Source organism: Procambarus clarkii, chromosome 78, assembly GCF_040958095.1.
Source record: "Procambarus clarkii isolate CNS0578487 chromosome 78, FALCON_Pclarkii_2.0, whole genome shotgun sequence".
In the NCBI taxonomy this organism is placed as follows: Eukaryota; Metazoa; Arthropoda; class Malacostraca; order Decapoda; family Cambaridae; genus Procambarus; species Procambarus clarkii.
The window spans coordinates 21,380,981-21,397,249 of NC_091227.1; the positions used below are offsets into that span (position 1 = coordinate 21,380,981).

Below are 16,269 nucleotides of genomic sequence, written 5' to 3' on the forward strand. Positions count from 1 at the left end.
CAGACAAACGTTCATTATTGTAGATATATATTAGCCTTAGTGATTTCTAAACAACATTCTGCTCTTCTGTTGCTGTGACATTGACATCCCTGTTGTTATGGCGTTAATATATTTCAAGGAATGTAAGGAACATAAAAATTACAAATGCAGTGCACGTATTTAATAACTCAACGTCTTCACAAATATTAGAAGTTTGTAAAATGTAGTGCGTTTAATTGTTCATGCTTGTAACATGCATGATAAATTTAAGAACATAAGAACAAAGGTAACTGCAGAAGGCCTATTGGCCCATACGAGGCAGCTCCTATCTATAACCACCCAATCCCACTCATATACATGTCCAACCCGCGCGATTTGCAAAATTTGCGCTTTTATTGACCCGTACAAAAGCCTGCAACATGCAAAACTATGTCTTGATAAATAAGTTTATTCAGTATATGATGGGAACTCCAAAACTCATCCATTTAGTGAATGAATCAGCTGTTACAGCACCTCAGAGTATTAACATACTAGTGAATGAATCAGCTGTTACAGCACCTCAGAGTATTAACATACTAGTGAATGAATCAGCTGTTACAGCACCTCAGAGTATTAACACACTAGTGAATGAATCAGCTGTTACAGCACCTCAGAGTATTAACATACTAGTGAATGAATCAGCTGATACAGCACCTCAGAGTATTAACACACTGGTGAATGAATCAGCTGTTACAGCACCTCAGAGTATTAACATACTAGTGAATGAATCAGCTGTTACAGCACCTCAGAGTATTAACACACTAGGGAATGAATCAGCTGTTACAGCACCTCAGAATATTAACACACTGGTGAGTGAATCAGCTGTTACAGCACCTCATAATATTAACACACTGGTGAATGAATCAGCTGGCACAGCACCTCAGAGTATTAACATACAAGTGAATGAATGAGCTGTTACAGCACCTCAGAGTATTAACACACTGGTGAATGAATCAGCTGGCACAGCACCTCAGAGCACCTCATAATATTAACACACTGGTGAGTGAATCAGCTGTTACAGCACCTCAGAGTATTAACATACTAGTGAATGAATCAGCTGTTACAGCCCCTCATAACATTAACACACTGGTGAGTAAATCAGCTGTTACAGCACCTCAGAGTATTAACATACTAGTGAATGAATCAGCTGTTTAAGACATTAATTAAATAATTAATTTAAGACACCAAAATTACGAGTCTTACGTGTTACAGCACGTAAGAGAACTACAAAAATGCACATATCATGTCAAGGTCTACCAGGTGACAATAATAATTAACTTTAATAACAAAGTTCGTCTTCATTTATACATATAATCTCAAAATTCCTATTGCATCACATTTAGTTGCCTGAATAGGCTCTTGGTTCCATATTTATTGTTTCTTCATCTGAGGCAGAAGTTTGGGAAGGCTGTTGGGCTATCTATCAGATCTGTTCCATCTCCGTAGACCTGATTGTGGGTGTCGCAGCTGCACTCATTTCCATCCTTCCAGTCACCGTAGACAAAGAACTTCAATTGTTTACCCTTAACCACCACTATTTCCAGGACTTCCTTTTTCTCCTGGAGGACCTGGGGGACCTGGTGGACCTGGAGGACCCGAAGGGCCGACAGGTCCAACATCTCCTTTAGGTCCTGTAGGACCAGTGTTTCCTGGAAGTCCCTGAGATCCTGTATCCCCTTTAGGTCCCGGTAATCCTGGAGGCCCGATGTCTCCCTTTGCTCCTGTAGTGCCATTAGTCCCGGGTGTTCCTGGAATTCCATTAGTTCCTGATGGTCCTTGTGGTCCAATGTCTCCCTTTGGTCCTTGTGGCCCAATATCTCCCTGTGGTCCTGGAAGGCCTGGAAGCCCTTGGATTCCTTGATCTCCTTGGGGCCCTGGAAGTCCTTGATCGCCCTGGGAACCATTAAATCCTGGAGGACCTGGAGGACCAGGTAGACCATTATCACCAGGAGTACCTGGTATCCCATTAGTACCGTTAATGCCATTTACACCAGGATCGCCTGGGACACCTTGTATACCATCACTACCGTTTGTACCGGGAGTACCGTCCATCCCTTTTGGACCAACAGCGCCAGGACTCCCGTTGTCACCGGGAAGACCTGGCGGGCCAACGCTCCCGTTATTACCGGGAGGACCTGGTGGGCCAACGCTCCCGTTATTACCGGGAGGACCTGGTGGGCCAACATTCCCGTCAGTGCCGGGAAGACCTGGTTGACCATCATTCCCGTCATTACCGGGAGGACCTGGTGGGCCAACAGTCCCATTATTTCCAGGAGGACCTGGTAGGCCAACACTCCCGTTACTACCGGGAGGACCTGGTAGGCCATCACTCCCATTATTACCGGGAGGGCCTGGAGGACCAGAACTCCCATTACTACCGGGAGGGCCTGGAGGACCAGAAATCCCATTATTACCGGGAGGACCTGGAGGACCGGTTGTACCATTAATCCCCGCGGAACCAGTAAGGCCAGGGGGACCAGGGGGTCCTGGAGGGCACTGGATACTACAAGTCTGCGTACCTGTAAAAGGGGTGAGTTGTAATACAAATGAAGCTTGCCATTTATTGCGTAGTTCATAGCATATATTAAATGACTGGTGTCATGATTACGAGGTGATATAGCCTAGGCTGCCTTCAGATGAGTTTTTCCTATGCATTCCCTCCATATTTGAGAATCTGTACTTATTGGGATATAATAATTGTGTCGGGGGGACAGGAAGCCAGAGTATATTCATACTCGTTTTGGCTTTTATCGAGATCCCACTGAGGTCGTCATTTGTCGTCAAGACGATGTTCTTCGAAAGCCACACCTAAAGACAAGGCGGGGGTTGGTGCACACGGTATCACCAAGGCAAGAGTTCGACATTGAAGAAAACTCTGAAGGATAACGAAGATAAATAGGAGCCAGAGAGAAGGGGCTCGGTTATTGTCAAGTGTGAGATATCATCGACCAGTGGACAGGAGCTGGAGCTACGCACAGTGACGGTACGACTGTAGGTACCAGAGGTACGGGCCTGTAGTGTCTCTGAGTGACTTCAACGATCAGTGAGGGACTAGATCAGTGTTCCTGGTGGTCAGAGGCCGTCAGCCGAGTGAGCGGCTGTGAAGTGATTGGATGAAATACATGTAAGGTTGAGGCTCCAGGATGGTTATGAGGAACCAGCCAACGTGGTACTTTAAAGATTTATAAGAGCGGGGGCCGAGAGATAGAGCCCCAGGCAAACAGTGTGGGCCGCCAAATCTCTGTGCGTGAGTTTGTAATCCAGGTGTTATAGCCCAAGTCAACGAGGGATGGCATAACATGAGTGAAGTGAGAAACTATACAATGAGATTACCAGAATACGAGGGTCCATGAGTGAGGCGGGGCCCAGAGCTGAGTACCAGGGAGGGTGGTGGTGAAGACACGACCCTGTAGATAAACTGAAGATATAGGAATAGATTGATAAACTTAACTTGCCTGATGGACAGAGGACCCAGGACGGCGTAGCGGACGACACAAGATCCTGAGTACAACTGATTTTGAGTCGCAGAGTTGTCGGATGTCACCCGCCATGAGAAATGTAACTATACAAGTTCTAAGTAAAAAGTTATAGTTCAGTGAATTAGAGTTACCTCGTGTCTGGGTGGGGTATAGATAATATATTCGGACAGGTCTTGAGGAGGCGAATCCGCTGATATCCCACATACAATTAGTTGAATGATAAATTACCAGAATCTTAAGTAGCAATAGCCCGGACTACCAACCGGGAGAAATTTAATTCTTTGAATAATATATTACTGCGGTGAATTTGATCATTTTTATGTATATTATATTAAACGAATGAATGGTGCAGTAAGCACCATTTATATATAGTTAATTACATGATATATTAGTCTTAAGTAGGACGAAAACGAAATATTAAGAGTGGACTAGGCTTTTTTTTAACGACACACCAATATGGCTGGAACCCAGCAAAACTCGATTAGCTTAAATCTGATGGAGATAAGAAACGGCTGATGTTGAATTTCGACTACCACATAATGGACTTGATTAACTGACTTCAGAGCCACAAGGGCACTACGAGAGTCAACTACAACAACACAGGAAAGTTAACAGCGAGAAAGCAGTTGACAAAGAGCATACAAAATTGCATAAAGTTCTGCCGTGATATGCCGCTAGTCTCCGGGGGCAGGCGACACATATAGGTGTGGTCAGGATATACAACATGGTAGCCTACACCGTCGGTAGACTTAGACCCATCTGTGAAGATGGCAATGGAGCAGGAGTGTGCAGGGAAAAGGTATTTCAGAACTGCAGGAGGGGTAGAAGCCTTTGCTATGTGGAATCATGGTTTTACAAAACTTTTGAAGTGGGACTCTCCATGGGGGCAAGGATGGAACGACACCAGGAGTAGGATCCTTTATCCTTACACTCGCTGATATATGAGTTACATGTAAATGTGTTATTTGTGCTCCTTTGTACATGGAAATGAATGTTCTAAGAACTAACATTTACTTGGAGGAGAGTTGTGAGAACTAATTAATATCAACATGGAAGAGTGTTGTCTGGACTGACATCAACATGGAGGAGTGTTGTCAGGACTGACATCAACATGGAGAAGTGTTGACAGAACTGACATCAACATGGAGGAGTGTTGCGAGAACTGACATCAACATGGACAAGGGTTGTGAGAACTCACTGACATCATCCTCGAGGAGAGTTGAGAGACCTAACTGACATCAACAGGGAGAAAAATTTGTAGATCTAACATCAACATGAAGGAGAGTTGAGAGATCCGACATCAACATGGACGATCAACACGATCACACACACATCAGAGTACATCCACATCATCAGAGTACATCCACACACACACACGCACACATCAGCGTTCAACTACATACACACACATCAGAGAACATCCACACACATCAAAGTACTCACAGCATTTTTCTTTTCCTTTGATGCATCCTGTGCCTTTGACCTTTGTGCACTGGGTTCTCTTAGCCACACAGGCTCCCCCAAGACTGGCGCACGTCCTCTTCGCTACCGCTCTACCCTCAGCTGCCCAAACGGATTTAAATTTCTTCTTGAATTTCTTTTTGGGCTCCTTCTTCTTCATTATCTTATTGTATTTCTTTCCATTGTTCCTTTTGCTATAGGTTTTGTTTTTCTTCACTTCACTGCTATCTGTAAAAATATACGAGGGATATTATTATTTGTCTTGTTGTAATAATATCAATTTTGTTCGAACCACAACGCTATAGATGCTTCACCAACGTATTACAAATACGTTGTAGTACGTCAGACAACAAATAATCGCCAACAGAACCTAAACACCTAACCTAACCTATACCTATATATATGCACAATATGCTAATATATTATAATAATTTATATTTGAGAACATTCCCGTTTTGAATGAACAGCATGTACAAATTTATGAATGCGTCTATGGGGTCGACCGCTGGATGTAATGGACTTGAGTCGAGGACGGGTTGCCATTAGATTTTCTTGTCCTTTTACAATCCAGTTTCAGTAGCCCGTTACGAATATTCAAGAGAAACTCAGATGTGGATGTTAACTTAATGCCTTACCTTGTGGTGGAGTGTTGATGCAGCAGACTTCATTTTGCCTCTGGCAGCCAAGTTTAGAAATTGTAACTTCACATTTTTTGGCGGGAACACATCTCCCGCCAGCCTCCTCGCAGTAACTCTTGCCGCCCTGTACAGACAATCAATTGTAGTCCTTATCCTTAATAATTATATATTTGTCTCCACTCTTTTCCCATCATAGCTATGCAATAACGTATGTCATTTATGAAATAGCTGAGCACATGTGTTTACAGTCGGCAGTCTCTGTATCTAGACACAACATCGACTACCATCTAAAAGTAATAGTATCCATAGTTACTACGAATGTAAGTACAAAATATGGACTGTTGTGCCCACATAAGTAAATGTTTTGCACTATTAACTGTGTAGAGGCCACGAGAAAGAAGGCAACGGCAAACTCACTTTTACGGAGCCTAGCGTAGTATATATTTATAATAAATCGCGTCTAGGATTCCGTATGTTAGGATTGTTTAGTTAGGACTAAGACATGTTATGTTTGTTTCACTTTTTGTTATGTCCTTTAGAATTCCAATAGTACAAAATATAAACTTTTCAGATACAACATTTTATACACTTGCGTACAAGGTCCGAGCCCATGAGGGATGTTGTATGTTAGAGGTGGCTTGCGGATCACTCAAGCTCATGCACATCTTCATACACACTTCCAGGGCGTCACATGACAAAGATGACTAAGAAGACGGGGGCACTAACGAACGTAGTGCTCATTCCTGAAGCCTCACGTAAGTAACTACATTCAGGTAATTGCACACACACAGTTTCATAATAAGCCGAATTCCCTTATTAATATAGTTTTTCGATTATTTGTTCTTATGCATTTAGTTTAACCCAACAAAGGATACGCATTTTGTATATTTTGAGCGAAAACTAACCTAGCAACCTCATCTAGCCTAATGGGGTCGTATTGGTTTATGAGGATATTTGGACTATGGGGTCGAATTAGACTATGGAGTAACTTTGGTTATGTGACAACATGGACTATAGGGTCGACCTGCATAATGGGGTCCCTTTGGACAATAAGACCGTCATGGACTTGAGTCCGTGGCGAGCCTGGACCATGTGAACGCAATGGACTATCGGAGCTATGGGGTCGCCATAGACCATCTGTACTGAGGGATATTAGCCATGCAACCACCATTAAAAACACGTATTCCCAAAGTGAGATTACACCCCACATTTTCTGCATGACTTTTAAATGCAATAAATGAGAAATTTATTTAATTTTGGAATAATTAATTTGGAATTCGTGGGTCCTCTGGTTGATTAGGTTAGGGCACTTTAGTACAACAGGCTCTTGACGTTGGGAATGCTGGCGAGAAAGAGCTGCAACAAGTCTGTGAACAAGCCGACCGTATTCCAGTAAGGTATCCTGGTGGATCAACAAGTATGAGTACCAACCTGAACTTGTGAGGGCAGCACCAGCAGCAGCAGCAGCACCGCCGGCAGCAGCAGCATCACGGCTCTCACTGCCGCCGTCATTATGTATCAGGAGTGAAGTGTGCAGTGCTTTACACCTACCTTTAATAAGTACTGCAGAACGTGAAGTGCACATGCGCAGTACTGAGCTGCACATGTCCTGGGGACGTGGCAGGGTACGTAACCTACACGGTTGCTGAACTTACCTGCTGGCTCTAGAGTACTTCCTTACTGAGGGGTAAGGAAGAGTGGTCAGGGGAAAGGGAAGATTTCTGAATGAGAGACCATGGGAGGAGCAGGAAAGAGATAGAAAGGAGGAAAGTGTTAGAAAGTAGAGTAGAAGAGTTGAAAGTAAGTAGAAAAGTGAAAGTGCTGCCGCCATCCATTCAAGTTACTTATTTATAAGTCAAGGAATGGAACTTGTCTCCACAAACAATATTATCTGAGGTTATTATGTAAACACTGTACGAATATAACTCACATAACCAAGAATCTTTAAGTCATAATCCTAAGCCAGTAAACTTCAGAGTGCTCTCCCCTCTAGCGTTCACTATCTCAGATCTAAGGATCAGAATTAAAGACAATTTAAAAGGTAAGTTAATCAATTATATATTTACTGTTATATCTTCACTCATATGGGTATCATAATTCAACCATATCATTTGATATTCAAATGTCAACATGAACCCGAGAAAGAACACAATTTGAGTCACCACACAAGAAATTGAGAGCAACTATGGGTGACTGCCCCAGAAAATCACACAACAGATAACTTGAAAACAATTTGTCACCTCACAAGGTCACTCACCAGAGTCTCTGAGTTGATACGGCTGACAGGCCGAGTCCCCAAGACTCTGGGAGGTCAGTCTGGCTGCTGGAACCTCTCTCGACAGGCGATCTATCTATCGCTGTCCTACTCAATGTCTCAAAGGTACAGTTCCACGGGCATTTAAGGGGGGAACCGGGAGCTAAGCTCCGCCTACCAGAAGATAGCCTCTGGCTGTCTTCCTACCGCACCTATACAGCGCCTTGTTTGGTGGGAACACCTCAGCCACCCGTCAGCAATTATCAGAAGAGCAGAGACCGAGGTCATCTGATACGACCTGACCTCTACTCACCGTGTGAACATTAAGTCTCGAAAGGTGTGACTTTTTAATTGCTAAGGACCGACAACCTGGCGCCACCGGTATCCTGCGTGAATTGACTCTCTTTTATTTAAAATATTAATCAAAAGCCATTTATGGTGTTACACATCGGTACCCATTTGTTTCCATAGCATCTGAGAAAACCGGGCCGCTGGGGCAAGGGTACCAGGAGCTTTCTAAAAAAAAACTTGGGTTCTAGGCTCATTGACACTACCAGAGGCTCAAGAGCGACTAGTATCCTGTTTCGGCTTCTCAATATGGTAATACAAACGGGAAACGCCTCTGTCCTCGGTTCCTGCCTGATGTCTGTTGTCTTGTCTTAATGATTGTGCTGTCATTTACTTGTTTTCTTCATGTGTTTTGTCGTGTTGTTCGTTGTCTTGTGGTTTCGTGTCGTCTCCTTTGTTGTGTTCTTGTGTCACGTTGTCACACAGACTGGAAGTCAACTGTTGACTGGGCGACTGCGAAGGCGTTATCTCCAGTTGACTGTAACACAAAGCTTTCCTGGTGGCCACCTCCACAACCACCAAGGTGATAGACGAGCATCTTGTTCCTTGATTAATTGATGAAGATTAAGCCACCCTAAAGGTGGCATGGGCATGAATACCCCGTAACTTGTCCCTTCCTCGAGTCTGGATAAGTACTGGAACGTACTTAGACTTCTGGATAGGTACTGGAACCGGTTTGGCTGTTCATCAGTATATTTTCCCCAGAACACGATCCGATAATAGGTTTACATCCAGATTTCCAGTTACTGCTGGTTACACAGGGGCGACGAAAGATAAAACGCTGCGCAGTCGTCCTAGAGCCTCGACCCTGGCTTTAAACCAAGCTTGTTTTTCCTTGTGATCAGGTGACTGTTTTAATCACTACACCACAAAAACAGTCTTTGAAGCTTTGAGCTCTCCCTAGGAAATTGCCTGTGGCTAATATATGCGTTACTAATAGTAAATTAGGACTCTGAACAAACACTTTATTAAAACATTATAAAAGCCGTGAAGATAACTATCAATACCAGAGGTGATTTAGGAACATAAATGGTGAATTTTTGCCAAACGTTACGTGAAGGTATAGCGCTTGGTTATGGTAGAAGAGATGTAGAAACTGCCACTGTGGCACAGGTCTAAAATTATCTATGACCTAGGCTACCAAGAGGAAATTAGCTAGCGCAGGTGAGATATCTTTGTTGGCAACATATTGGTGTTTGTTGTTGGTGTGAAAGTCATATGTGGACGTGAACTCATCCCATGGGATTTATTATGCGTTGGTGAAATTATATATATCTATGCAGAGACAAGTCATATATCACTTGCCAAACGCGAGTTTCCGATTAGGTCAATATCCGAGGCTAGTGTTGATCACACTTGCGACTCGTTAATCAAACATGTGTTGTTATTTACGTGTCAAATATTAATATATATATATATATATATATATATATATATATATATATATATATATATATATATATATATATATATATATATATATATATATATATATATGTATATATATATATATATATATATATATATATATATATATATATATATATATATATATATATATATATATATATATATATGTCGTACCTAGTAGCCAGAACGCACTTCTCAGCCTATTATGCAAGGCCTGATTTGCCTAATAAGCCAAGTTTTCATGAATTAATATATTTTCTCTATTTTTTTTCTTATGAAATGATAAAGCTACCCATTTCATTATGTATGAGGTCAATTTTTTTTATTGGAGTTAAAATTAACGTAGATATATGACCGAACCTAACCAACCCTACCTAACCTAACCTAACCTATCTGTATAGGTTAGGTTAGGTTAGGTAGCCGAAAAAGTTAGGTTAGGTCAGGTTAGGTATCTTGAGGTTATCTTGAGATGATTTCGGGGCTTTTAGTGTCCCCGCGGCGCGGTCCTCGACCAGGCCTCCACCCCCAGGAAGCACCCCGTGACAGCTGACTAACACCCAGGTACCTATTTTACTGCTAGGTAACAGGGGCATAGGGTGAAAGAAACTCTGCCCATTGTTTCTCGCCGGCGCCTGGGATCGAACCTAGGACCACAGGATCACAAGTCCCGCGTGCTGTCCGCTCGGCCGACCGGCTCCCTGATGAAATTATGGTAGGTAGGTTAGGTTGTCGAAAAACAATTAATTCATGAAAACTTGGCTTATTAGGCAAATCGGGCCTTGCATAGTAGGCTGAGAAATCGGCCCAGAAGCCAAGTAGGCCCACTTCTGGGCCTGTACAGGCCCAGAAGTGGCCCGGGTACAGGCCCAGAAAGGGCCCGGTTACAGGCCCTGAAGGGGCCCGGGTACAGGCCCAGAAAGGGCCCGGGTACAGGCCCAGAAAGGGCCCGGGTACAGGCCCAGAAGGGGCCCGGGTACAGGCCCAGAAGGGGCCCAGGTAGCCACTAGTACGCGCAGCGTTTCGGGCAGTTACGGGTATCATCTGAGTGTTGAAAGAATGCAAAATCAGGTAAATTGAAAGAGTGTTTACACCTCAGAACACAGCTAGATGACTGGAAAGGATATTCTCTCAGCGACAGAAAACAATGTTTCTCTGAATGACTTTTAGTCTCCCTCACTGCTGATCAATACTGGCGAGTAACTGGGTAATATTCTCGGTCCGTTCCTCATGGTTCATGTACATTATTGATTTACCAAAGTGTGCCACTTTAAGCTAATAAAATACTATTTACTGGTGACACATCCTTTATTTTCTTACCTGCTAACTCAGACATCTTAGACTTGAACGATACAGTAAATACTGATCTCAGAAAGTCCACATGAGTCAGATGACTCATAGACTTTCTCACTACATTAACATGAGATTCTTCATATTATATTGACGAAAAATTTACTAGCTAAACAGATCTAAGAATAGACAATGCCCAAATTGAGAGCAGAAGAGAAGAGAAGTTCCTACGCATGCACAGAGGAGGGAGGGAGGTGGGGGGGAGGGGAAGGAGGGAGAGGTGAGGTTGGGAGGTGGAGGAAGATAAATGATTTATAAATTTTATTAACATTATGAAGAACATTGTCAAATATCCTCGAAAATATTAAACGTTAGGGAGGACATTAATGTTACACAACATTTGGGAGGATATTGGCAAATGTCCTAACATTTGTCCTGATGATTTTATCGACCATTTTTGGAGTTCATGTAAATCTCTCTGTAAAGCTTCAATATAATATTCACTTCGCACTTTACCATACATCTTAGTGTTATCTACAAATTTGGTGATGTGGTTTGCAATATTGTCATTTATGTCATTGATGTACACGATAAAAATGATTGGTTCCAAAATGGACCGTTGTGGTACCCCATTTACCACATTTGTCCAATCAGATTCATCTCCTCTTACGACGATTCTTTGCGTTCTTTGTTTTAACTATTGTTCTGTCCATTCTACTGCTTTAATATTTAGCATTAGGAGAAGGGCGTGTAAATGCACGTAACTTTCTTGCCAGCTTTTCAAGTGGTTCCTTATTAAAAGCTAAAGAGAGGTTCATGTATTACATATAAATTCATGAATCATCTATATGTTTCCTAGTGTATTGATACCTAATGTCTCTGTTCATTTAATAGGTACCCGGGAGTTAGTCAACTGTTTAGGAATTGCATCCTGGGGAGGGTCAGTAGTTCCATCTTGGGGGGGGGGGGGACCTCGCTATATGCCTATATTCACAGGCTGTCTGTCCCCGACAAAAATAATTATTATTATAAATTAAATTACTGTTTTCCGGGCTTGCTTTCTTGCTTCGAAGATACTTAACTTACTATACTTATATTAATATTAATATTTATGAATTTATGGGGAATACTAGTTTAAAATATATTTAGAAAACTTCATGAAGAAAACTGTCGGAATCTTCTTCTCTACTTTATTATTTAATTATTAACTTCAGCTGTCTACCACTATTTTCTCGTTTTCTCTCACAAATCCTTTGTAAGAAAACTATGAAACTTCGAGGTAGACTTTAAACAAATAAATTCGCGTTGCTAATCGAGGATTTGATTTTACCTAAATTTACCTGAGAGCCACCATCTCAGTTGTGGCCTCGATTAGAACAGGAAGCCGGCGGCTTGTCAAAATATCCTCACATTTGTCCTGATGATTTTGTTGAGCTGGATCTTTAACTGCAGCAATGTTTTGGCATTTACGGCATCGGCGGGTAGGCAGTTCCATGGGTTATAACCCAAGGTGAAAAAGCATCTCCTGTTTTTTTCTGTCGTATATTGTGGCTTGTTGAGCTTGAAGGCTTTGCCCCTTGTATGTAAATGCCGTAAACGCCAAAACATTGTTGAATTTCAAAATTCAGCTCGATAAAATCATCAGAGCAAATGGTGGTGACCTTTAATTAACAATCCACTGGCTTCCTGTTCACGTCGAGGTTATTAGAGAGAAATAGTGGCCCTTCAGGTAAATATTTAGGTTAGGCATATTTTTAGGTGCCCCCAAGGTAGAGCTACTGACCCTCCCCAGGGTGAAACACCTCAACAATAGACATCTCCCGGGAATTTATTTACTGCTAGGTGAACAGAAACATTAGGTGAAAGGGCACGTGCCCAACCATTTCTGTCTCCACCCCCAGGATTCGAACCCAGGATTCCCGATTGTGAGTCGAGAAATGAACCCAATTGTAGTGTCTTATGGTTTCCCATAGTCGGTTACAGCCTACAGGAAGCCTGTTAGGCTTTTTGAAGCCTCCCTAGGCCAACTTGTGACCTTTCCCAAGATGCAACCCCACACAGTCTCCTAACTCCCGGGGACCGATTTAATACTAGGTGAAGAGAGGCATCAGGTGCCTCTCATTCCCTGCATCAACAGCCAGAGCTCTCAGACCTAACAAGTGGCGCACGTTAACTCAGATTCTCCGAAATACATCATTTGTCTCTACCACTGAACGTGACAGTTAGTGTCGTTATCACTTTGATCATTCGTTATCACCCCCTATCCTCTCTTTCTTCTCATATTCATATTTTTATTAAGTATTCAATTGACTACTCTATGTGTTGTTAATCATTTTGGTTGTTACTTGTTCAGTTAACATTGGACAGTGGGTATTATAGAGGCTTAGATTCTTCGGAAGCAATATTTGCACACATATGGTGATGGTAGCCACCATACCTATCATCGTCTTCACCATCATCATCATCATCCTCATCACTGTCATCATCAAGATCATCATCATCACCGTCATCCCCTTCACTACCAACATCAGGTACAGATAAGACTTCCGCTGAGATTTAACGGTGAAATAGTTGTTAATCGTATCATAATCTTACTTAAGACAGCATTCAACTCATAAATAATTATCTACCGCCTAAGTAAGACAGAATTGACTAACAATTAGCAGGCCAGTCAGAGGCTTATGGCTCGCGCAGGAATATCCCTTCAAACAAAAAAAAAATCCCGTCATGATCATCACCGCAATAATCATCACCATCATAACAATTTTCGTCATTGCCACCATTGTGATCACCATCACCATAATCGTCTTCAACGTCATCACCAACATTACCATCGTCACCACCACCTTCACTTCACTATTATCATTATCATCCTTGTCACCATCCCCTGTTACTGGTAATATCGACTTAACACTCCATCTTCCTGCTTTCAAAAGTCATACTTCCACCTTTATAAACATGTCAGTTGGCCCAAAGTAACTTTTAATTAAAACTAGATATCGATAGGATGTATGTATACTGTGTAATATTTATATTACTGAATTTCGAGAGATAGCCTATTCTGTATGATTTCGAATGTGTGTTTGTTTTATTATTATTTTCTACCACAGACGTGGCCACACATTTACAATGCTAACCAGCATATATTGAACAATCTAACAGTTTCTTACTAGAGTTGATTTACACACTACGTACGCACCGAAGGAATACTGTAGGAGGCTATTAAGGTTGTTAACCTACACCTGAAGCATTGGCCTCTGTCTCCGGGAGAGTGTGCAACACCGGACAATATGGCAAGTTCCGAACTCATTGCAATGTTGACGTTTCACTCTGTGAAACATTACATAGTAAGTTACTGGTATGGCCACACAGTCTTTTTAAAAATACGGTGGTTACAAAAAAAGCCCCATTTGTATTCAGATGTAAGTTTAAAGCGTGTCACTGGGCGGAGTGAGAAGTACCTCCAGTATATTATAGGTTTGAAGGTGCTTGGCGGTTCTATACGACTATACTGAAAACTGAAGAACCTACAAGAGGCTGCTCACCAGGCCTTGAGACGAGCGTCCTGAGGATCTATCTTAATCCCTGCGCTCTTAGACCAACCATGAGTGTGAGGGGGGGGTGCTTCTGGGTATATCCTCTGGTCTTCTTGGCTGTATTGTAAGGGGGTTCATGACACCACCGTCATGAACCCCATCATCTTCACCTTCATCATTATATTACCATCACTGTCATCATCATCACCATCATTCGCCATCGCGCTGGAGAATAGAACTCTTGTACCTCACCAGAGTGGATGTGCGAAATCCTGATTTGGTGTCAGTAGATGCCTCAGGAACCCCTAGAGGATTCAGCTGAATCCCAGGTTATATTAATTTTGAGCATATCAATTCGGTGGTTTAGGGCGTGTGCTCGGAAGTACCCATTGTGTAGGTTCAAATCCTCCTCATGTTTCTTACTGACGCTTCATGTTAATGTGATTTCTTTGTGCATCACCATTATTATTAACACATCCATCATTAATGTCACCATCTTCATCGCCACTGTCACCACCACTACCATAATTCGAAAATTAGGTAGTGGTGGTGACCTTCACCTACCACCAGCATCCTCACCACCATCGTCACCATCATCAGCACCATTGGGTGTGGAGGACGACGTCAGCACGGCGCTACAGGTGTGGAAAAACAATAACGCCATATCAGCCCTAGATAGTCCCCACACCTGCCGTACCTACCCCGCACATTACTGTCCCGGGTGATGTCTGCTTCGCAGCTCTATCATTCTTTTTCTATCGTTTCACATCTGTGTGTGTGTGTGTGTGTGTGTGTGTGTGTGTGTGTGTGTGTGTGTGTGTGTGTGTGTGTGTGTGTGTGTGTGTGTGTGTGTGTGTGTGTGTGTGTGTGTGTGTGTGTGTGTGTGTGTGTGTGTGTGTGTGTATCTGTAATACCTGTACACAGAATGTACTACATCTGTCTGTATTACTTGTACACAGAATGTACTACATCTGTCTGTATTACCTGTACGCAGAGTGTATTACACCCTTACTGCAGCTGTTTGTAAAACATGTACACATCTTTGTAATGGCCGAGACAGCTGACAAGTACTAAAATGTAGGCTCTATCGATCTATTTAATGTGAAACAATATAACCTCTATCGACTATAATAATCTGAAATAATCTAGGCTCTATCAACTATAATCATTTTAAACAAGGGCTCTTAAAAACTGAGTGATTATCTAGCCATATGGAAACAGTGATGCCAGATTGGGCTACAAGTAGCGAATTGGGCTACTTTTGAGAGCCCCGTGCTCCCAAATTTTTAATTTCGCTACTTGCTACTTTTTGAGCTAATTTAAAAGCAAGATGTGCTAATTTGGGCTATTAATGTTAAGAATGTACGACTGCGAGTTACATGAAAGTAACTAAGCTATAAATAATTGTAATTAATAATAATTGTAAATATTAATTAATACTAAATAATATTATTTAATAAATTAGTCCCAATTCAATGCAGAGTTTTCTTCCAAGCACATAAACTTGTAAATATAAATACAAGATAATAGATAGATCGATAAATAAATAGACAATTTTCAAATATTGCACCAAGTAATGGCGAGAGGAAAAAAAACTAGACAGTATACATTACATTTGAAATTAATAATGGATGAATGGTAATAAATTGGTGTATGTTTGTAAGTATACCAGACAAAGTCCAATGGTAGAATTTAGCCATTTTGTGTAAAAAATTTATATCTCATATTATTAATTATGACAGTAATCGAAAAAAGTCATAGTTTGTATATACAAGAGATGAAACAGAGAGCCATGAGCTAGATCGATGTGCTGAGTCCATAAGGAGGTCGAGCTTTCA

At 41.9% G+C, this 16,269-nt stretch overlaps 1 protein-coding gene across 1 annotated transcript; it reads right to left on the reverse strand.

Moving 5' to 3' along the window:
• Positions 1-145: 145 nt before the first annotated feature.
• On the reverse strand, positions 146-14,652 carry LOC123745903 (collagen alpha-3(IX) chain-like). The gene is made up of 8 exons (XM_069314386.1): positions 14,619-14,652; positions 13,333-13,444; positions 8,533-8,676; positions 8,164-8,236; positions 5,594-5,720; positions 4,941-5,186; positions 4,140-4,331; positions 146-2,570 (listed from the first exon to the last, which is right to left on the reverse strand). The coding sequence occupies exons 1-8, from the start codon at positions 14,650-14,652 to the stop codon at positions 1,543-1,545; spliced, it is 1,956 nt and encodes a 651-aa protein (XP_069170487.1). The 3' UTR covers positions 146-1,542.
• Between the last annotated feature and the right edge of the window lie 1,617 nt (positions 14,653-16,269).

Coding starts and splice junctions, on each gene's coding strand:
- LOC123745903 (XM_069314386.1), bottom strand. CDS start 14,652: ATGGCGAATGATGGTGATGATGATGACAGTGATG. Junction 8,677..13,332: donor GATGGTGAAGACGATGATAG/GTATGGTGGCTA, acceptor TTTGTGTTACAG/TCAACTGGAGATAACGCCTT. Junction 2,571..4,139: donor GCAGAACTTTATGCAATTTT/GTATGCTCTTTG, acceptor ATAAATGGCAAG/CTTCATTTGTATTACAACTC.